General features: G+C 42.5%; 1 protein-coding gene across 5 annotated transcripts in view; it reads left to right on the top strand.

Annotated features, from left to right (window-relative positions):
* Positions 1-19,011, top strand: part of LOC308618179 (kalirin) — a 467,155-nt gene extending 448,144 nt beyond the window's left edge. For 4 of the 5 annotated variants that reach the window (XM_081235674.1, XM_081235672.1, XM_081235671.1 and 1 more), the window contains exon 34: positions 17,586-19,011. In XM_081235674.1, the coding sequence (XP_081091800.1) occupies positions 17,586-17,648 (63 nt within the window). In that variant the 3' untranslated portion in view covers positions 17,649-19,011. Of the gene's footprint in view, positions 1-11,475; positions 11,578-17,585 lie in introns of those variants that run through there. The other variant, XM_081235673.1, reaches the window with a different exon arrangement.
* The last annotated feature ends 3,470 nt before the right edge of the window (positions 19,012-22,481 follow it).

Here is a 22,481-nt window from a genome sequence, read left to right as displayed (position 1 = left end):
CCAGGGTGGGCGGGAGAGGTGGCAGCAGGGGGCAACAAACAGCAGAGGATTCCCCCGTCCTCCTCCCTGTGGCGGCTCTGTCACCACCCAGAAGCCCAAATCCATCCTCTCCTGAGCAACACTCAACACAGGACAGATGTGCTGGCTTTTCAGAACGAGTCTTTAAAGTGCAAGGAGTTGAGATCACCTGTTTTCCTCTAAATGAAAAGTGGCTCAAATAAATGACTGGCTTCCAGCATCATACACAGCCCAACAGTGTGAAAAACACAACTGAGGTTCGCGGGACAAAATCTCTCATGACAGCATTATTTTACTTAATATTTGACTTACACTCCAGAGCTTGAAAACCTCCCCGGAGAGGCCCACCTTTAACGTTACCAATCAACTGAAAAAGCAAATAAGCTTCATAACACACAGCAGCCGATGGACAGTTTGCTGCACGCAGGCAGATCACAGGAAACCTCAGAGCGCCGTGCCGCACAAATCTCTTGGTTTCTAGTGGCGGCACTGTGCAAGTATATGTTCCAGAAATAAGGAAATTGCAAAAGGTGATTTGCCAATAGATTAGATCTCTGTGTGATAGCTGCAGGGGTGGCCAGAGGCCAGATTTGACTTGGAAGTTTGGAATTTGGAAGCATAGAAGCTCAGGGAAGAATGGAACCTGAGAGATCCTCTAGCCCTCTATCTCCATCCTGTTTAAAGGGAACAAAGTGACTTGCTCAGAGTCACAAAGCCAGTTCATGGCAAGACCTCAGACTCAAACCCAAGTCACTCTCCTGCCTGTTCAATGGCATTAAAAACATAGTACTTTTGGGGCTTCCCTGGTGGCGCAGTGGTTGAGAGTCCGCCTGCCAATGCAGGCGACACGGGTTCGTGCCCCGCTCCGGGAAGATCCCACATGCCGCGGAGCGGCTAGGCCCGTGAGCCATGGCCGCTGGGCCTGCGCGTCCGGAGCCTGTGCTCCGCGATGGGAGAGGCCACAGCAGTGAGAGGCCCGCGTACCACAAAAAAAAAAAAAAAAAAAAAAAAAAAAACATAGTACTTTTGTAGTAACCCTGATAGTTCAGCTTCCAGAACTTTGTAGCAAAAAGCAAACACAATTGTTACTGGCTTCTTCTCCAGCTGCCTCTACACCATCCCGCCCCAGCCCCAGAAAATCCACAGCAAAGTAAATTACAGAGAGGTTCTGTAGGCCAGTCCAGCATCTCCGGGGCTGGCATATGGCAAACGGGAAAGATACCTTCCAAGTATTAATGCCTGTCGCAGAGTCTTTGATAGCAAGTACTTGTGAGTCATATAGCGGCCTTGGTGGGAGTGTGATTCTGCCCCAGAAGAGTCTTCAGACCTCTCAAGGCAAATTCCCGGTCAGGCTCTGAGAGCTGGCAAGAGGCAGTGCGGGAAGGCAGCCCAGCACAAATCTGAATTCTGTTTTTAAAAATTTTGGTGGAAGGAGAAAGCAACTCTGAGATCAGGCCAAGATGTGAAAAGTGGATTAGCTGGCGACAGTCCCAGGCAAACAAGACCCAAGTGAGTACACTGCCGGCCGGACACACTGGGGAGGAGGGGCCCGAAATGGGGAGAAGGCACGTCCAGCGAGGGGGGCGGGGGCCAGCTTGGAGGCCACGGGCAGAGAGAGAAGTGGCAGCTCTCAGGGCAAGGGTTTTACTGGAGTATTCTGCACAGACTTCTTGGCATATCACTTACCCCACTTACCCTTTTTTCCTTCTGTGTGAGTTAAAAAGTTCTTTTAGTGAAGAACAAGATGGCTGAATCCACCTTCTTAAAGCTACTGGTAAGAGGGAAACAGGTTGTGGGAAATACCGTTCTTAAAAAATTGTGCTCCTGGATGACTAAGAGTGACACCAGGAGTTTTGAAATCTGGAGGCAAGCTCTCCTTGTGGGTGCGAAAATGAACTCTTCTAGAAATTTCAAGCAGAAGTGTTGCTAGAAATGAACGTCTAGAGCCAAAGCACTGAGATGAGCGTGGATGGGGCGGGTGAAGGTGGCTTTGCAGTGGCGGCTCTGCTTTAGCTGAGCTGCCTTCCCCCATGGGTGCTGTGCTGTCAAACATGACATGTTCTGTGGCCGTAACATAGGAGTCTTAAGAAAAGCCTGTTTGATAGACAAGTGGATAAATAGTATCCTGTTTCTTCATCTTGACCTTAGATTGAAAATGCTAGTTTGGGTTTTACCTGCCTGGAAGCTTAGCTTCACTTCCTCACTGCTGATGGCTACTGGCAACCTGTCTGCCATGACTAGTGGGATGTGGTGGACACTGGATGGGGATGGGGAGATCTAAGCATTTGAGACATTGGGGTGAGATGGTGTGATCCTAGTGCCAGAAAGTAGGGTCTTGTCAAGAAAAACATGTTTGCCTGTCCTCCGTGGTGGCCTTCCACTAGGAACCACAGTGAAGATGGGACTTTGGCTCAGGGTCTTTCCCCAGGTGCCAAGTAGCAAACGCCCACCAAGGGGAGCAGCCTGCCTCTGCCCTGATAGCTCTTTCTGTTGAGAGAAAACTGCTGGAAGATGCAGACCTGTGAAGACTGACCCATTCCAGGTGTCTACTCCCTAGTTTCAACCAGACCCTTCCCTCTGCTAATCAGTCTTTCCATTCTTCTGCCGCCATGTTCCACACGGCTCTGGCTCTGGTTGTGCTGGAGCAGTCACTGCCTTGTTTCAGAGCTGATTGTCAAGTTCCCAGCTTCCCCATATGTAAGGGCTTAGAGTTGAGTCTTCCAAGTTCAGAATGTTTATCTACTGTCATTATTATTATTATTATTAATGCTCTAATTGGTTCTGTTTAAAATTGCTGATTGCAGAGACATGTATACATTGATCAGAAGTTCAGGAGAGCCGTTCCTCTAATCTGCATGGCCCCTGCTGATGCTGGCTGTGAGATGCTTACTGAATGCTCCCATAAGCATTGCTCTCTGCATCATATGCAAGGGCTTATACTCCTCTCTGAACTTCATGATGTACTGAAGGGAAAAAAAAGAAAAAGAAGAACAGGTTCTGTATTTTTCTGTCTGTCTCCTGTCTCCTGCTAGCTGGTGTCCTTTCAGCTGCAGGAATGGGGTTTAAAAAGTTTCACTTACTCTTTGCTGTTACTCACTTACACATGGATGACAGTCTGACTTAGTGAGCACTAGAGGATATTAAAAATTCATTACCTTTTCTTTGCCTCATGATTTTTTTAAATTTTTTTTATTTTTTGGCCACCCTGCACAGCATGTGGGATCTTAGTTCCCTGACCAGGGATTGAACCCGCACCCCCTGCATCGTAAGTGCGGAGTCAACCACTGGATCGCCAGGGAAGTCCTCTTTTCCTCATGATTTTAATGTATGCTATCTTTTTATCTCATTGATTAATTTATCAAGCATTTATTGAGCTCCTACTATCCGGCAGGTGCTATTCTAAACACAGAGGATAAGACAGTGAACAAAACAGACAAAGCACCTTGGTGGCCTGCTTAGACCTTTCTCTTTTGTGCTGATATGAACCTAAATATGCTCCATTTTGAGGTATTTGGAATGCCTTGCAACTTACTTCTATTTTTTTGTATGTCTCTGTGACTGACACCATTGCAGCTTTTATCTTAAAAGAATTTAGCAATTTGTTTAAAAAGATTACTTGGGAGTTCTTGAAAGTAGTCCCCCAATTTTTAATTTCCTGAATTAAAACCAGAAATCAAACCAGAATGTTAGATTTCCCGCTGCTACCATCTTTGAGCTGTAGTTGCAGTCAGCAGATTCCCGATTAGGGAAGGTTACCTTCATGGCAGGTAGACATTCCAGATGAGGAGAAAAGATCAGGAAGTATTCACATAGCTCCCAAATATTAAAATTACTTCTATCTCATATAACAGGAATACCAAAGGAAAATTGTTCTTTTAAAAAGTTCTTTTTAAACTGTTATGATGATGATGATGATGATGATGATGAAGGATGTGAGGGGATGAGGAGTGGGGAATAGTTTGTTAAATGGAGCTACTTCAAATTTTAGAATCTGAAATTTGTAATACAGAGTCTAACTTATCTGATGTTCCTACCCCACTTCACCCCACAACCTCTCAAAACAAGAACAGTCACAATTTTTATGCCTCTTTACATATGGGCTATTAAGAACCTTTATTGTACTTGTGAAAATTTTATTGAAAACTCCCCAAAGAGAAAGGTTTTTAGGATATGTTCTCTACCATTAGATTTAAGACAGTACTTCTAACAGGGACATAGACTAAACCACTAGATCGGTAATGTTATTTAGAGGGCAAGTAAGTAGGCACTACCATTGACACCTGGTCAAGCAGAAAAATCTGTTAACAGAGAAGAATGAAACTAGCTAGAGGCAAAAATGGAAAATTACTACAAATATTTTGGTACACTGAATTCATTCTTTTATTCAACAGAATTTTATTGAATGTCCACTGGTGACCAGATACCATGGAGATTCAGGCTATATAAGAACAACCTCTGTCCTTGTCCCAGAGTTTTCTGAGTTCATACCCCCCAGGGGTCTTAATATGTGATGCCAAATAGGGTGGCTGTAGAGGTGTTACTTGTATTTAAGGAAGGAGAGTTGTCCTTAGCACTTCCTTTATGCCAGTTGCTGAGCAAGGCATCGGAGAAACTAGGAAGAGGAATGTTAGGTGAGATACATACTTGCCACACATACACTACCTTTTGTAACAGAAGTATACCCACTTTGAACAACAAACAGCCTGGGAGCCAGGGAAGGCTTTTTATACCAGAAGTGAAATTTGTGCTTGGCCTTGAAGTTCATCTTCCTTCTATTTCTCCTCCTTGGTATCAGTTTTGATCCCAGAATAATTATTCTAATCATGGACAGTCTATAAAAGAGCAATGCTACTGATACATCCATATCAAAAGAAGTATTTTGTTTTGATGTGGAATTAGGCTTTTTTTTTAATGGCCTGTTAGCTCTGATGGGGACTATTTAAAAGTCCCCTTAGAATTTTTACCAAAACTTTCTTATTGTTCCTCATAATAATATAATTAAACCTGTTTTTCCTTAAGCATATACACCGAAGGTTTTTTAAAAGAACTTTTGAAGCAGTAATACATAAACATGATTTAAAATGTGGGTATTTTTCTAGAGATATTATTTTAAAATATAAAAGCTCATACTTATTTATTCTTTTTAAAAATTGTTTAAATAAGTAATAGCATATGATAAGTACTGCTTTATACTTTTTTCCTTGTAACAAATCTGGGTAATTTCATAGTAGGACATGTAGAGCTGCATCATTCTTTTTGATGGCTACACAGTATTCCATACTTAGAGTACCATAATTTATTTAACTAGTCTTCTATTGATGGGTGTATGGGATGTTTCTAATCTTTTACCATTACAGACAGGTCTGTAATTCTTGTACAGATACAGTTTCTCACACTTGTCGGTCATGAGTATATTAACAGGATAGCTTCCTAGAAGTAGAATATGCATTTAAAAACGTTGATAGACATTGTTAGATCACCCCCTACAGAAGCTGGACCAATCTATACTCTCTCCGGCTGAGTATGAGTGTCAGTTTCCCCAGTCTTGCAATCTAGTATATCTTCAATATTTTTTATCTTTTCCAATCTGGTATCAGATACTTTAAAATAATCCTTATTCATTATTTCTCTTGTATATATTTTGTTTAGCTGATAATATTGCAACTATATTATTTTCTGAAATATATTTGAAATGTGCAGTATTTAACTTATACTATTACCTGATGAGAGTTATGGGCTCGTCTGATTAATTAGCTGTTATTTATACTCTTATTTCTATGGATGAAATGCATTCCTAATCAGAAACATCTGGTTTACATTAACCTTTTTAAAAAATTTATTAATGTAAAATATATATGCTGAAATGCATCAAAAAGTACTAAACATGTGAATGGATAATTATAAAGTGAACATATATGTAATAACCATGCAGTTCATGAAAGGAGGGCATTGCCAGCTTTCCAGAAGCCCCCTGTGTGCCCCTCCCTGGTCACAACCCTGTCTTCTTCCCTAGAGGTAACCGTTCTCCTGACATTCATAATAATACTGTCCTTACTTTTCTTTATTATTTTGCCTCCTATGTATGTGTCCCTAAACAATATAGTTTCAATGTGGCTGTTTTTAAATTTATATGGCTAGGTCGTACTGTGTGTGCCTCTTCTCTCACTCAACCCTCATTTTTATGGAATTCATCCATGCTGATGTGGGTAGTTTTTCATTCATTTTCACTGTTGTATAGTATACCATTGTATGAATATACCACAATTTATCCATTCTGCACATGGGATGTTTGGGGCTGCTGTGAACAATACTGCTATGAATATTCTTCTATATGTATCCTTGTATACATGTACTTGAGTTTCTCTAGGATGTAAAGGTAGGAGTGAAATTTCTAGGTGGAAAAAAAAGGGAAATTGCTAGGTAATAGGAGATATATATATATATATATATATATATATATATATATGTGTGTCTTCAACTTAACTAGATGGTGTAATCTATTTTTCAAAATGTGGATACCAGATTTCCACTCCTACCAGTATCTGTGAGATTTTTCTGTTGCACTACATTCTTGAGTATACTTGATGTGCCGGACTTCAAAATTGTTGCGGATCTGATGGGTATGTAGTAATATCTGCTTATGGTTTTAATTTGCGTTCCCCTAATTACTAATGAGGTTGAAGCCTTTCCATATCTTCTTGGACCTTTGGATTTTCTCCTTTACATCCTTGTTCAAGTCTTTGCCTAGTTGTGAGTTGTCTGGTTTTTTCTTATGCATTTTTAGGATTTCTTTATATATTCCAGACATTAGTCCTTTGTTGATTATACACATTGTAAGTATCTGCTATCACTGTGTGGCTAGTCTTTTCACTCTCTTTATTGTGTCTTGAAAAACATCTAATTTGACATTTTGAAGGCAGTACGTTTGTAAGTTAAAGACTTATATGATGGGACATAATGAGACATTTCTTACATTTAGTCCTTTAAAATAACAGTTTATCATTTGTTTCTCCACATAATAGTGTACCACCATGGAAACTTTATATATAATGTAGGTTTCTGTCAGTCCCTAAGTTTACCCCTGTTTTCTTCTTTTTAAAAATCTTTATTTATTTATTTATTTGGTTACACCGGGTCTTAGTTGCAGCAGGCGGGCTCCTCAGTTGTGGCATGTGAACTTCTTAGTTGTGGCATGCATGTGGGATCTAGTTCCCTGACCAGGGATCAAACCCAGGACCCCTGCATTGGAAGCACGGAGTCTTAACCACTGCCCCACCAGGGAAGTCCCTATCCCTGTTTTAATAAAAGAATAAGAACTAGTTGACTTTTTTCAAGGTATCTGTTGCATTTTACTCTATATATTATGTGACAGGTAATATAGTTAAAGCGATGAAATGTATTAGAAAAAAAGATAAGTCCATTGGATTTGGAACTCAGTTGTCTGACAAACAGATCCAAGACCCAGGAAGGAAATCTTTACATAGTAAAACTAAGCATCTATGCTCACAGGAAAGGCTCTCCAATCCTAATTTTATATGTAATGCTTACCATCTCTGTCATCTAGTTACTTAGCCCCTAAGAAAATTAGAAGAGGAGGAAGTTACTTTTATATAGACACAGTAATAGCCACGAAGGCTGAGCTGTTGACAGCAAGAGAGGAAGCAGAAAAGCTATGAAAGCAAAAGCTGAAGGAGGAAATAAAACTCCAGCAGTTGGGTTCTATTTAGTGAAGGTACCAAGAGTGCTATTATGACCTGGCATGTCTTACAACATCCTTTGTATTTTGTACTACACCATAACTATTACTCATGTTGGTTTGTGTAATTGTCAACAGATGGGGAAATTATGTTCCGTGTACTTTGCTTTTTAAGAAGTCAGAGATGTAAAGATATTCATTAAAAGATTTAAATGGGGAGAAAAAGGTGGCGTTGCTGTTTATCTTTAGTCATCCAGAACACTTGATTATCCTGAAAGACACATTTCCCACGGGTTTTAGAGAGCTGAGGTGACGCTGACTATGATTTACATTAGTGGAAAGATTTGTAAAGGTGAAACTCAGCTTTTCTCAGTCCTAGTGATTGACTCCAAAACACTGATTCTGCACTCCTTTGGCATTTATTGAGGGTCTGTGTAATCCACTCTAGTCCAAGCCACTGTCCTATCACACATGGCCTATGAAAGAAGCCTCCTAATTGGTCCCCAGACATTCACTCTTACTTTCCTCTAATCTTTTCTTCACTCTGAGACCAATGTGATCTTTTTCAAATGCAAGCTCTTCGCATCTATGGCTTCAAGCCCTTTGAGAGGGTCCTTTTGCCCTTAGGGTGAATACCAAAGTCCTCAACATGACCTACGAGGGCATTGTCTGGACCTCAGCCCTCTTCTCGCTGCAGCCACCCTTCCTCTTGTTTCCTGCCTCGCAACGTTCCTGGCCTTCCTTGAATGTGTCAGGTTTCTTTGCCGTCTCAGGGCCTTTGTTTCCTCTGCCTGGAAAATCCTTTCTCCTTTTGCTCTCCAGCGTCTCCCATGATCTGACCCAACCACTCATTTCAGCCTTGTTTCCCACTCCTTTTGCTCTCTCTTCTTTCAGATCTTAGCCCTTCCTGACCCTCTGACTAACTCCCCTCCCCAAGTCATATCTCTCACTGCATTCTGTATTGTTATTTCTTGGAACTTACCACCATTATTTACTATATAAGCGTTTGTTTGGTTACACAGTTGCCTCCAACACCAGATGTTAAGTCCACGAGGGCGGAGACATATCTGTTTTATACCCCCACTGCATCACCAAATCTAACGAAATACTGATTCACAGGAGGGACCCAGTTAATAGTTGTTAAGTCAATAAACGAAGACCCAATAAACACAAGGTAATGTGTTGGGCATTGTGGGTAAGAAAGAGAACTAGAAATGGGAAACAAATATTATTAAGAAACTCAAACTTACCTAGTTTGGGAAGATTAGAGAAGGTTCAGCATTAAACTTTACCAAGTGGGTAGAGCTTATCCAGGCAGCATTGGTATTGGGAGTGGAGAGGAAAGTCATCCTAAATGGATCAAACAGCAAGAGCAGGGAAAGGGAGAAAGGAAAATATAGGATAAGTTTGGGGCATGCAGAGTAAATATGCCTGATGAAGTGTGGAGTTTGTGAGGTGAGCTGTCGGAAACAAGGCTGAAATGATTGGTTGGGTCAGATCAGGGCAGACTCTGGACACCATTGAAAGGAATTTAGATTTTATTGAGTATTATCCAAGAAACACTGAGAGTTTTTTTGTTTGTTTGTTTGTTTAGCATGATAGTTACAGAATTACTCTTATCTTCACCTTGATGTGTAACTGTCCTTTTACGCTCTCATTCTTTCTCTTAGACTCAGAGAGAGTCTAAAGTGAAACTACCCACAGGCTCTGAATCTCATGCTTTGTACCCACCTCCACCCAGTACATCCATCCAACACCTCTTCTTTCCCTCTTACCGTCAAGCATCTCCTTTCCCTCTGCCATCTCACACCTCTTTGTGACTACATGCTCCCTGCACTGGAACTTCTCCTGATTCTTCTTTCTCCAGATCCTCCCCCACCTTCAACAGTAGTTTTTGTTGCTTCCATACTGAGGTCCATGACAAAAATTCCAACATGATATCTCTGAAGTGACGTCACTCCTAACGGCAGTTCCATATTCATTGTTTGTTCACGCAGCACATTATTTTGTGCACCTACTATGTGTCAGGCACTGTTGCAGGCTGGAGATGCTGCAGTGACACCAAACAGGCCAGTCCCCAACCTTACAAACACTCAGTTCTACTGGAGAACCAGGAAACCAGCAAGCAAATATAAGACCAAATGGTGACATAATGAACACAGTCACTGTAGGTCCTTCCAGTTTGATGTCGGCTTCCCTCAGTCTCAGCATCAGAAAATTTTCTTTTTCTTTCAAACCAGCAACTTGGTTTGACTTCCCTGTTTGGGGTAGAAACAGGATTTTCCAGATACCCAGGTTTGTATCTGTGGATCCATTTGGGGGCATATCCCCTAATAGCCAGCCGGTCTGTTGCCAAGTCCTGAGGATGATTCCCTCAAAATGTCTGTCACACCACCTTGGTCAGGCCTTGGTCACCCTTTGCTTAAATTCTTTAAGTAGCCTCCTAAATGTCCCCCACTGCTTTCTGGGATTTTGCCCTTTCATTTTATCTTTTCTACTGACACCAAATTCATCTTCCTAAAACATCTCTTTCAATATCTCGCTTATCTGTTAAAAGACTTCAGTAGCACATTTATTTAGAATAAAGTACAGGCCCACCTCCAAAGTCATTTATATAGTTTTCCTTCCTCTGCGTGATCCTTTAGAGACCCTTACCTTTTATATAACACTATAGTGCACTTATATTAGATGGAATCATATGAAACTGCCATTTTCATGGATGCAAAATGGTTGATTGAATATTGGCAATTTCTATGTTGCAACCAAATTGCACTTCCCAAACAATTGGTTGCCTGTATGTCTTTCTCCCATGTTACATTGTGAGTTTTTTGACGATCATGTCTTGATCTTAATGTTGCTTCTCTCTTTACTGTCTACTACAGCATCTGGTACAAAGTAAACAATGGCAATCGAGTGCCCCCACTCACGTTGTGATCCGCTCCTGCTGCTTCCATTTCCTATAATGCCCACCGACTTTACCTGATCACATCCTACCCACCCCTCACTGCCAGCCTGACTCATGCCTCCTTCATGGAAATGCTCACTACTCCACATTAATCTCCTGCCACCACCTCTGAGCCAACAGTATTGCTCCCTACCCCCTGCCAAAATCGCATATCATTCTTTAACATCCAAAGCATATATGTTTTACTTTGTGTTTTCCATATTACTTAGCATGAAGTTGCACTCTTAACAGTGAGTTGAAAGATGTCTGTTTCTAGCCCTCACTTTCCACTCTGGGACCCACAACCAGCTGTCTATGACATAACTGCTCTTGGATGACTCACTGCAGTCTACTCAACAGAACTGAAACTAAGCTCATATGCCATCTCCCGGGTCTGCTCCTGGCCTACATCCCCATCCACAGCTTGGTCTCGAATCCATCTCAGCTCTCCTTCATTCTCTGTCCTCCTCCTGAAATAACATTCCACTGGATCATCACAGTGATTGCACATTCCTTAGCCTGGCTTCAGATTTTTATATAATATATAAAGTCTATCTCTGGGAGCTTCAAGAGGAGAAACATGTCTCCCAAACCACAGCAACATTCTCTAGGACCTAGAGCATCCTGATAAACAGGCCACTTCCTCCTGGTCTTGCGCCTCCCCGGGGGACCTCTCCTCTAACATGTTTTCCGGTAGATATGTGTGATCATCTTCACCAAAATATAATGATCTTTCAAATCATAATTGCCTTTGTTAGTATATGTCTAACATACACTGCATCACTGTGTCTCCAAAATTCTCTCTCTGTCCTGATAGATATGTTTCTGACCTCGGGAAGAATGTTGCTGGAACGCATTTTCTTCATTATTAGAATGATCTCTGGAGCCCCTTTCATCAGCACTTTGTGAGAAACCATCTCCTTTCAGTCTGCTGTTGTTTCCCAGGGGTTAGTTTTTGTCTCAGCAGCTGAGTCCTGAGACCCACAAAGACAAAAGCTCACGTGTGATACCTTGTGTTATCCGCAATGCACTGAGGTAGAGCTGGGCATTCACAGAGAGGGCTCAGAAAAGACTTGTTTGAATATGTTTTATGTGTATAACTTCTGTTTGTGTATATTTATGAACTTTTGTGCGTCTCTGAATGTGTTTCCCATATTGCTCTCTAAGAAGGATTCATCTACGTGGTCTGGGAGGCAGGGATAGCTTGGATATTTTCCTCAGCCATCAGGCCCGCGACATTACAAACCAATAAGCCAGGTGCTCCAAAGGCTCATGGCCGCAGCTGGCACAGGTGAAGAGCCTACCTGAGCTGCAGCCTGGCGTTATTTTTCTTTCCCACCTGCTTGGGGTCTTCCTTTTCCCTCTAAATATGAAAGACTAATTTTTCTGTTAAACATTAAAAGGAATGTGGATGTGTATACATGTGTGTGTATTTGTGCTCCTGTATGCATATATACATTATTCGTATATACATATATGTATGCATGTATGTATAGATGAAGGAAATACACCAACAAGTAAATAGTGGTTATTTCTGGATGGTGGCTTTTTCCAAATTCTCTATGATAAGTCAAACTATTTTTATTAGTAGCAACAACAACAACAAAAACCTAATAGATGCTATTTTTAAGGATAGGACACAATTATTAGGTGATTGCTGAGATCAACCCTCTGTGTGAACCAAGGACAAAGGGACAAGCAGGGGCCTAGTAGGGAACAGAGGGATGGACTTCTCCTCAGCATCTCCAGATGAGAGAAAGTGACCAGATGGTGAATTTGGGCTGACTTGCAGGATGGGCCAAGGTTACTGAAGGTTGTGAGCTGAGGAACTGGCAACTTTGTTTGGTTGTGAAGATCAGGAGCCTTGGACAGTGGAAGGAAAGAGAAGGAAAATTTGGGGGTTGGGGTAGGGGTGGGAGAGGTGGATAGGGAGTTCATCAGGGTTTCCCCCCAAACTCAGCTGTTTTGAAAAGTATGGAAAAGGTGAGGAAAAGCTCGAAATATACTTTCAAGTTCATGAAGAGATTTTATGAAGAGATACATGCAGTGGGAGAGAGAAAAGGCAGACACGTTTCCAGTTTGGTTTTAATCCCCTGTGACTCCAGATGGTGGGGTTTCCTGAGTGATCAGTGTGGGGACACTGGGACCTGGGGTAGGAGGGATGGGTCACCCCTGCACGGGCGGTAGGGTTCCTAACAGCAGGTTCATCATTAGGTCAACACACAGCTCCCCCACCCCCTCCCCTCCCTCCTCCTCCCTCATCTCCCAGTGTCTAAGGACATAGGGAAATTTCTGATTAGAATTCTTGGTAAAAAGACAGTTTCTAACCTTCCTGAACTTGGAACAAAAAAATTGCATGAAACAAACATTGTCAAGGATGTTTCTCCCACCCCGCCTAGTCTCGTGGTTCTCTCCAAGAGAGGAAGGAGAAATGGAAAGATGAAAAACAGGGAGGGTGACTCTTCCTCGCTGTGGCTCATTTCTTTCCTCTGGGGCGGTGTTCTGGAAGTGGGGACCCCCTGGCCTCAGAGCCAGGAGGGGACATAGCAGAGCCTGGCTCTGCACCACCTCCAAGGCCTCCCTGCTCTTCACCAAGCTGCTCGGCCAACTGTTCCTTACCAGTCACCTCCTTACCGAATTCCCAGTGAGGAGCCCTGGGGTCAGGATGAGCGGCACACACGCATGTCTAAAAGCCAAAAGTAGAGTAGGAAACAGGAAAGAACAAAGAAAGTCACAAAAATCAGTTTTGAAAAAGAGCTAAACTGAAAACATATTTCATGATGTTTATGTCTTTTCTCTCTGCACGATTCAACATTTGTACTTGTCTGTATCTCAGTTTTTCATTCTGATGAAGGAACATTTCCAGTCCGGGCCCTAGTTTGAAATTTGAGGTGGAAAAAGTCTCTTTTAAACCAGTTAATATGGGATTTGCAGTTCCCTGTGTGTAATGGAGGAATACAAACAAAGCAGTGAAGTCCCCACCAAGGACCCCACCCATCTACTGAAAAACATACAGCCCTTTCCCTTAGAAGCCCCTGCTGAAATTGGGCAGGTGGAGAAAAGCACGAAGTCTGCTGCTGTAAGGAAGCATCCAGAGCATAAACGACTGACAGTAGCAATTGTCTTTCTTCCTGAACTCCTACTATGAGCCTGGCGTTTTATGTATAATCTCTCACTCCATCCTCACAATTCTTCAAGGTAAGTATCGTTATCCTCATTTTGCAGATGAGGAGGAATGTAGAAGTTAAATAATTGCCCAAGGTCACACATCCAGAAAGTGGCAGAGCTGAGATTTGAACCCAGGTCTTTCTCACGTCCACTGTATACGCTGCCTTCTGCTGGCCAAGTTCATGAACGAAAACAGTTGGGTGATTCAGGCAGAAACACACAAAGCAACATTTTGGCCCAAATGCTGTAAGTCTTACTGTTTCTCCCTCCTGACCAACTGAATGAAATGCATCTGAATTAAAAAACCAAGAACAAGGGGAAGAAAAGAATAAGAAACCAAGAACAGACCATGTTCTGTGTATTACATGTGCTAACTGCTCAGTGGCTGCTGTGTCTAGTGGAGCATGGCATGAGTCAGGAATTTAGAGGAGGCTGTTTATTATGTCTTGGCCACAGGACTAGTGATTCAAGCACACACCCGCCTCAGTGGCTTCCAAATCCATCAGACAGAAGCATCTAGAATATGTAGTCAACTGAAGATGCATTTAAAAATATATTGCAAAATAGCCACCTCAGATTCTTTGTGGAACAAGAAAGGATGGAAATCTATAATATAACAAATATGTGCCCCGTTTATGGCAATTTTTATACCATTGGATGTCCAATGATGTCTCTTGTGCACCCAGGGACTGTAGAACATCTATCTCATCATAACTCAGAAAACTCGTATTATGAGTGTCTGATATTAGAATGAGACCTACAGTATATTAAATAAATAAGTAATCTGTTCCTATGAAAGGGTCTGCACCTAAATAGAGGGAGCTGGGAGAAATCTCAATATAGGTGCCCCCCCCCAAAAAAAAAAAAGAATTCGGGGGAGGTCTGGTTAATAAAAGCTGCTGTCCTATTAAAATGGGTCTCATTGATTCTTCCTCCTCATGGAAAATGCCCAAGTGCTTCTGGACAATGTATGCTGGCAGATGTGAAAATGCAGTTGAAATGCTGCAAAACTCAGGTTTTCCAACCATGGAGTGGCTGGTACATAGAAAAGGCCTCTGCCTTAAGGATTTCAAACCAGGTGACCCTTAGAATTACCGAGGAATCATTTCAAAAAACGCATCCCAGGCTCCTCACTGGCCTGTTGAATCAGAATGCCAAAGGTAGAGGGTGATTGGATATGGGATATCTGTGAATTCCAAGCAGAGAGTTATTTTCTAAATAACAGAGATCATTAGCATTTCAAAGAAATTTAACGGCCTTCTTTTTTTTTTTTTAACCACACTTCCACTTAAACTTTTCCCACTAGTCTGCCCTAGGCCAGATTTTTAGAAAATCATCTCAATGAGATCATGAATGGCAGTCATTTTTAAAGAGCTATGCATTGGTGTTAACTACTCTTTTAAGGTATCAACTGGGCCATATAAAACAATGGCTTCCTATGTAAATGTGTATGTATTTTCTCAGAGTTTTGGAGAACAAGTGTTCAGTTTGCTTACATGCCTTCATTTCTTATATGTCTCACATATCAAACCATCATCAGATAGATTTGCAGGTACACAGGGACCATCACAACTTGAGGTTTAAAAGGAGATAAAGGTTTTTGTGCAAAATCTAATGAATACACATGATGAGGTGACCCAAACCACTTCTAGTTAGGTCTTCAAGGATAACATGGATCCTCCAAATGTGTGAAGGATGCTTTCTAAGACCTTTGGAATCCACAAACATTACACACATACAAATATCATTTAACAGATGGATTCTCCTTTACAAAAGGCAACCTAGCACAGTGGTTAGGACAGCTTTGGAGTCAAACCAACCTCAGTTCAGATCTCAGCCCCTCCACTGTCAGTTGTATGATCCTGGGCAGGACCTCAGTGCTTCAATCTGCAAAATGGGGGTAATGGTATTACCCATCCCATAAGGTTGTGGTGCAAGTTATGTGAAATGATGTGTGCCAAACACTCAGCACTTCACCTGGCACATGGTAAACATGCAATAAATATTAGCCATTAATAATAGTGATAATAAAAATGACATAAATAAATTAGCTATTAATAATGATGACACTAAAAATATTTTTTAGAACTGTTCTCCCCCTTCAGAATTTTAAACATTGCATAAAGAACAAAATGTGAAATTCATTGCTTGTAAGACTATTAAATTCTGCCACTAAAATAAGTTCTACAGATGTAATAGCACATCTATAAACTGGTACTGACAGTGAATTATGATGTGGAGGACTAGCTAATCAGGACAGCTGATGCTACCTGCCCCCCTCCCAGTCCATAAGTGTAACATTATGCAAAGGAAAATATGATTTAAAATTTTTGAGTCCCTTTTGCCCTGGAAAAGGTGAGCCCAGTATTTGGCCCTTTCACAAATGCGTGCGTACTGCCCCTGGCTTTCTTCAGAATCTCATCTCCCTCCTGAATCCTTAGCACCTGCTATCTTCCCCACAGCTCAGGGTAACTGCCATTTGAACTTGATGCTGAAGTGTCTTCTCTCCCTTAATGAACAGTTTTTGCCTGGCTGGAGGTCTTACTAAGAGAGTCTCATACTGTTTTTCTCGTTTTTATAAGGCAGCCTTTGATACCATGAGCTGAGCCACAGTCAAATGGAAGGTCATACTCTTTAATTCATCTTGAATTTTTCTCCTGGCTAAGAGCCATTGCTTTTTAAAATATGTCACTCTTCCAATAGCACTAGAAGTTGGTTCTCTTTGAGGGGCCATTGTTCTTAAAGAAACGATGATTCCATTGCCTCCAATGGCCCAGTAGAGATGGTGGAACAAACACTGGGATATGGGGTCTCTGGCATGGCTCCCTCACTCCCTCACTCGGTAATCCATTCCCTCAGCTGGCCTTGCAGCCTGCACTAACCCACCACGTGCCTTAGAAAAAGTCCAGACTACCACTTTATGGACCCTGGAAACACTTGAAATCAGGAATGTTAAGTCAGTTGCTACTAAAAATCTGCTGCATAAATGGGTAAACTTTTCTCAGTTTCTTTCCCCCAACTGAATGTCATGGTAAGACTTGGTAGGGCATAGGGCCCCTAAAAGAGTTGAAACAAGAAAACAAAACAAAACAAAAAGGGTATGAAATAAACACTAATGATCACTGCCACTGGACCTCGTATGTTTTTTTAAATTGGGGTATAGTTGTTTTACAATGTTGTGTTAATTTCTACTGTACAGCAAAGTGGAGTTGCCTGTGCTAAACAGCAGGTTCTCCTTAGTTATCTATTTTATGCATATTAGTGTATATATGTCAGTCCCAATCTCCCAGTTCATCCCATCCCCCCTTCCCTCCTTGGTGCACTGGACCTCATATTTAATGCGTCCCTACTTATATTATTCCTGGCTTTCCTCCTCCTTATCTGTCTGGGAAATTGGAAAGCCACAGCCGGAGTGCTCTACTGGGAACTAATGCAAGGAACAGTATACAGATTTGAACTTTGACAGTGTTCCACAGTTAACAGTGTCCAGTGAGTGATCCTCCTCTGGATCCTGGACCCGGTTGGCTTCTTCTGAACCTTCAGACCAAGCACTGTCCTACACCGCACTCTGCTTCCTCCATTTCCTCTAAAATTATGACTGTGTGTTTGCCAGGTTGCACTCTGTGCGTTGGGTTGCTAGAAATACATTAGGTCGCACTGATGGTTTCACTCTGTTTTCTATAAAAGGCTACAGGAATCTCATGGAAATTTTTGCAAAGTTATATGCAAATCACAGAGCCCCGGCCCTTTTCTTAACAGGACGGCAACCTTGCTCCTCGGTGGTACCTGGGACCTGGAGATCCTTTCTCCACTTACGTTTAGCACGCAGCTCACCGGGTTAGCCGTGCCGCCGTTGGGACCTCCCACCTGGACTCCCATCACCCACCTCTCTTGAGACTGCTCTGGCAGGGCTGGGGTGGGGTGCAGCCTTTGCTCAGAGGGCCACATGTTCCAGGCAAAAATCTGCCCCCCTGGGCCATGGGCTCACCCCTCGGGGCCCCTTGCTTCTTTCTCTACTGGGTGCAATTCGAGGTTGCCGAGCTTCTCTCCAAAGTCTAAAATGGTGGGACAGTAGGGACCTGTGAGAGGCCCCATGGCCCGACGCACCACCACCCCCCCAGCTCCCAATCTGAACACCAGGCACCCCCGGGCCCTCGCTGCCCTAGAGGTCTGCCATGTGAGTGGGCAGGTTCATCAGAGGGACGTACTTGTCCCTGGAGTTCTTCTCCAGGTTGAATGTTTCTATTGTCAGTGGCCCCAATCTGGAAAAACCCATCATTCTAATCCAGCCTGCCTTCCCCCGTATCATGAGAAGGAGGGAGGAGGAAGGAGGAACAGTTTACGGTTATGGTTTATGGAAGATGAGGGAACTGCAGCCTTTCCCAGACATGGGCAGGAACCACTTCTCCCAACAAGTATTCTGTCTGCTTCAGCCTACCCAGGTTCTGTCACGGTTTTCTAGCTCTTCCCTAACCTCACTCACTCCTGAGGTGTCTGGTTCACAGGTCACCCTCCCAGCCTTCCTTGGCTACCAAATTGTCCTGTTAGGGGATGGGTGGGAAGTGGGAGAAGAAGTAAGTGAAACAGACTGGCCACGTGTTGATAACTGTTGAGACTAGATGATGGGTACGTGCGTATTTATTATATCATTCTCTCCCTTTTGTATATGTTTGCAGTTTTTCATAATAAAAAGTTAAAAAAAAAAAAAGTCCTTCAACTTTCAAAACACTCAAGAGAGAGCCCCTACCCCCAACACAGTTTCATGGAAACCCCACACCAAGGCAAGAGGCAAAGCTGACTCCATTACGTATATATATATGTATATATATATATTCATTTTCTAATTTTTTTAAGGCCCACTGCTTTATTTTCAATAGACTAAACCTTATTTCTAAGCGGTCCCCAAGTTGCGCTTACTTCCCTCAACTGGGTTATGGGGGAGGGCTTGGGTAAAGGGTTCCTTAAAATCCTGAAAGTTTACACTTCCATGTATCTCACAATCTTATTGTGAGGATGGGACTTGTTCAGTGTTCTGAACTTTGCAAAGGAAACGTGCTCTCAATTCAAAGTGTCATTCTCTGGAATTGCACCTGGCTCAGGAAAGGACTGTCTTTGTACTTGAATTTAAATCTAATGGAGAACCTTAACACGGGCATTTGCATGACTAAGAATTGCTGCTGTCTTTTTTCCATATGTCACTTTCTTGAATGTGTTCTAATAAAATGATTCTAAAGCAGGCTGTTGATATACAGTGATTTATAAATACTTTCTGTTGAGTGCTGAGGCCCTTAATTTTATACCAAGAATTCGCCCCATCCCACTTTCTGGAAAGATCTGTTTGTTGGGGACAGATGCAATGAGTGTACGTCTGGCCTAGTTGCGGCACCACTGCAATTGCAGTCACTAATGAGAATCATGTCAACCACAGCGATTTTGTCTTCTGGTTGCCTAGCAGCAGAATTTGTTTTCCAGAATAAAGATGGCCATATGAAGTAGATGAGTGTGATGGGGGAAAGTGGAGGGGGCAGGGCAGGAACAGGAGGATAATTCCCTCTGCCAGAGAAAGGGCAAGGCAGAAGGAGAGACAAAGGCAGCCAAAAAGGGAGGTCAAGTTCTAATTTGTTCTGTTCAGTGATAAGAGTCAGCATGTTCAAGTGATTACTGGTTGTTAAACTTTATTTACAAAATTGCACCTTTTGATATCAAGTTAGAGCAAGTAACAAATTTCAAAATCTCAGCAAACTAGAAGCAAATAAAAATATGTATTTCCAAAGGCAGATATTTTGAGAAGCACTCTTGATTCCAATCTTTATCCCCCTTCAGCCAGACTGGCCAGGGCACTCTCATGAGCCAATAACCAACTTGGGCCAGTTCTTTGGGATAGGAGGCTTTGTTAGAAACCTTGTAAGGGGCAGAGAAGGCAGGACCAGACAAGGAGCCTTCCATATACTGAGCACCCTTCTCACACCAGATGCTGGGAAGGCACTTGATATACATCAACTCCTCTAGTTTTCAGAGCCATCCTGAGAGGCAAGCAGTACTGTCTTCATTTTCCAGATGAAGAGGCTGAAGCTGAGAGAAGTAAATAACTTGTACAGAGTCATAAAGCTAGATAATAGCAGATCTGTGATTCAAATTCAGGTCTCTGATCCCCAAACCCATGCTTCTTCAGACCACAGGGCTGATGGCCAGTGCCCAGCCTGGGCTCTCCCTTGTACCTTGCCATGGTCTTTAATGAATTTTGCAACCTCTGTGTGCCCTGGGAGGGGGGGATGGCGTGTGGCAGAGCCAGCATCCTGCTCTTCCTGTGATTGGAGATCCCTTCCAGGTCAGGGTTTTGCAGCCCACATCCTCATACCTGGGACTTAGTTTTGTAGAGCACAGTCTGATGAGGCTGAGATCCCCATTCAGTTCTCACAGGGATTTGCTCACTCAGAAAATTTTTGAGTGTCCCTAAGTGCTGGGCATTATGAACTAGGTGGGCAAATATAGACTCAGCCCCTCTTCTCACAGAGCTTACCAGTGGAGGAGATAGGCATTTTTAATCAAGGAACACTTGCATGGATATATAATTATAACTGGAAGGGACCTTGGAGATCCTTGAGATCCACAGATGAAACTGAGACCCAGAAATGCTAAGCAGTTAGCTTAAGACCATATAGCAAGTTAGGGGCAGCACGAGGACTAGAACTCAGTAGATTTCTATTCTTAGACTGCCTTTTCCCTACTATGTCGCACTCCAGTCTCTTGCATACCCAGAAACTGCCCCCTAACCACAGCCAGCCCTATGAACGTATTGATCAATCAGCACACTATCCCCAGCCTAGGAAAAGCCAGACAGCAACTTTGTAATGATAATCAAACAGCATAGTGAACTGAACCCTTGAGGATGGCAGTTACCCAAGCCTTGTTTGCAGACTTATTTCAGAGCCCAAAGCAAGAACAGAGAGGCAAGTCTCCCATGCTGTAAGAAGAGTGCTTGCAGGTGTTTCAGTGTTTTGGTCTGACCCAGTATTTTCTTATCTCCCAAGTTCAGTAGTCATTCATTCACTCACTAATTCAACAAATATTTATTGAGTGCCCACTAAGGACCATGCACAGTTCTCAGAGCTGGGGACACAGCAGTGAAAAAGTAGAGTGCCCTCGTGGAGTGAACATTCCACCTGGGGGAAACACGATAAACGAATACATAGGTAAATATCAGCATATCAGAAGGTGGTAAATGCTACAAAGAAAAGTGTATCAAGAAAGGGAAGTGGGGAGTGCTAGGGGAGGGGTGATGCATTTTTAGGTAAGGTGGTTGGGAAAAAGACATCCCTGAGAAAATTATGTTCTCGGTCATCATTCCCCACCCCCCACACACACACACACGACTGTGCAGTATGATTTGAAAAGTCCCCTAAGTCTTCCCCTACCTCCTTCAGAGAAATGAAGGTTTCTCAGTAGCGTGTCCAAGAGCCCAACTCATAGCTTTCCTTTTTTTTCCTTTGAGCTAAGTCAGTGGTTCTCAAACTTGAGTGTACACCAGAAACAGCTGGAGCACTTGTTAAAACACAGATTGCTGGACTCCACTCACAGAGTTTGTGATTCAGTAGGTCTGGGGTGGATCCAAGAATTTGCATCCCCAGATGCTGCTGCTGCTGCTGGTGGTCCAGGGACCTCCCTTTGAGAGCCACTAGGTTAAGTATTATAGCTGGAAGATCTCTGCTAAAATCCTGAGAAAGGATACATCTATTCATTAGGATCCATGGACTTTATCAAAGTAGCTATTTCTGGAAGAGCAGGATCCTTAAGAAATGTGACTTTTTTTTTTTTTTAACTGGGGTAAGTTTCAGAAGCGACAGCCCAAGACCCCAAGCATTGAGGAGTTAGGGCAAAGGACAGGTCATGAAAAGACGGTGACAATATTTCATTGCTTGTCTATCAGTGCTTTGCATTTTCCTAGCATTTAATACTTTTACAAGCCCTTTCCTCACTACTCTCTTTTGGCAGTTAACCTGTTAGGTAGATATTTACAGATGTCATTATTTCATTTTGTAGGTAAAAAAATTGAGACACAAAGAGGTTATATGGCCTGCATAGGGCATCAAGGATGAGAAGCCCAGTTGCTTTACTCCTAGTCCAGTGTTCTTTTTCTACTCACACTCTGCATAACATGAGCTGTAGCTTTCTCCTGGGGCATCTACCCCAGGCCATTAAAATCCAGGACATGTAGTTGCTCTTTGCCTTTGCTCTGTTCAAAATCCCACTTGCTGCAAGTAGATTATACATGTGGGTGATTAACTGTGACAAATACTAAGCCCTGCATGAGTTTGCTCTACCATAAACACATTTCTCTTCTACCAGGTATCGTACAGAGAAAATGCTAACTCATTTTAATATTAGCCCAAGCTAGAACTAATCATTATGAAAGCAAACCTGCGGGGGGAAAAGCAGACATAATACTTTCCAAAGGCAAATAGAAATGGTATTTGATTATGTGTACCTTTGCTTCCATTCCATTCGTCGAGATAATTGAAAGTTTCCTGTAACACTAAAGCACGTAGCGAAAGGAGAGTGGATTTTGTTAAATCTGATGACTGATGAATCACTTTCTCAAGTACTTAAATATACCAAAAGAAAAAAAAAATCATAGACATGAAACATAAAATCCTG

Source organism: Mesoplodon bidens, assembly GCF_964165515.1.
Source record: "Mesoplodon bidens genome assembly, chromosome: 5".
Lineage (NCBI taxonomy): Eukaryota > Metazoa > Chordata > Mammalia > Artiodactyla > Ziphiidae > Mesoplodon > Mesoplodon bidens.
The sequence above is the reverse complement of the archived record's forward strand: the minus strand, read 5'-3'. Positions and strand labels throughout refer to the sequence as shown.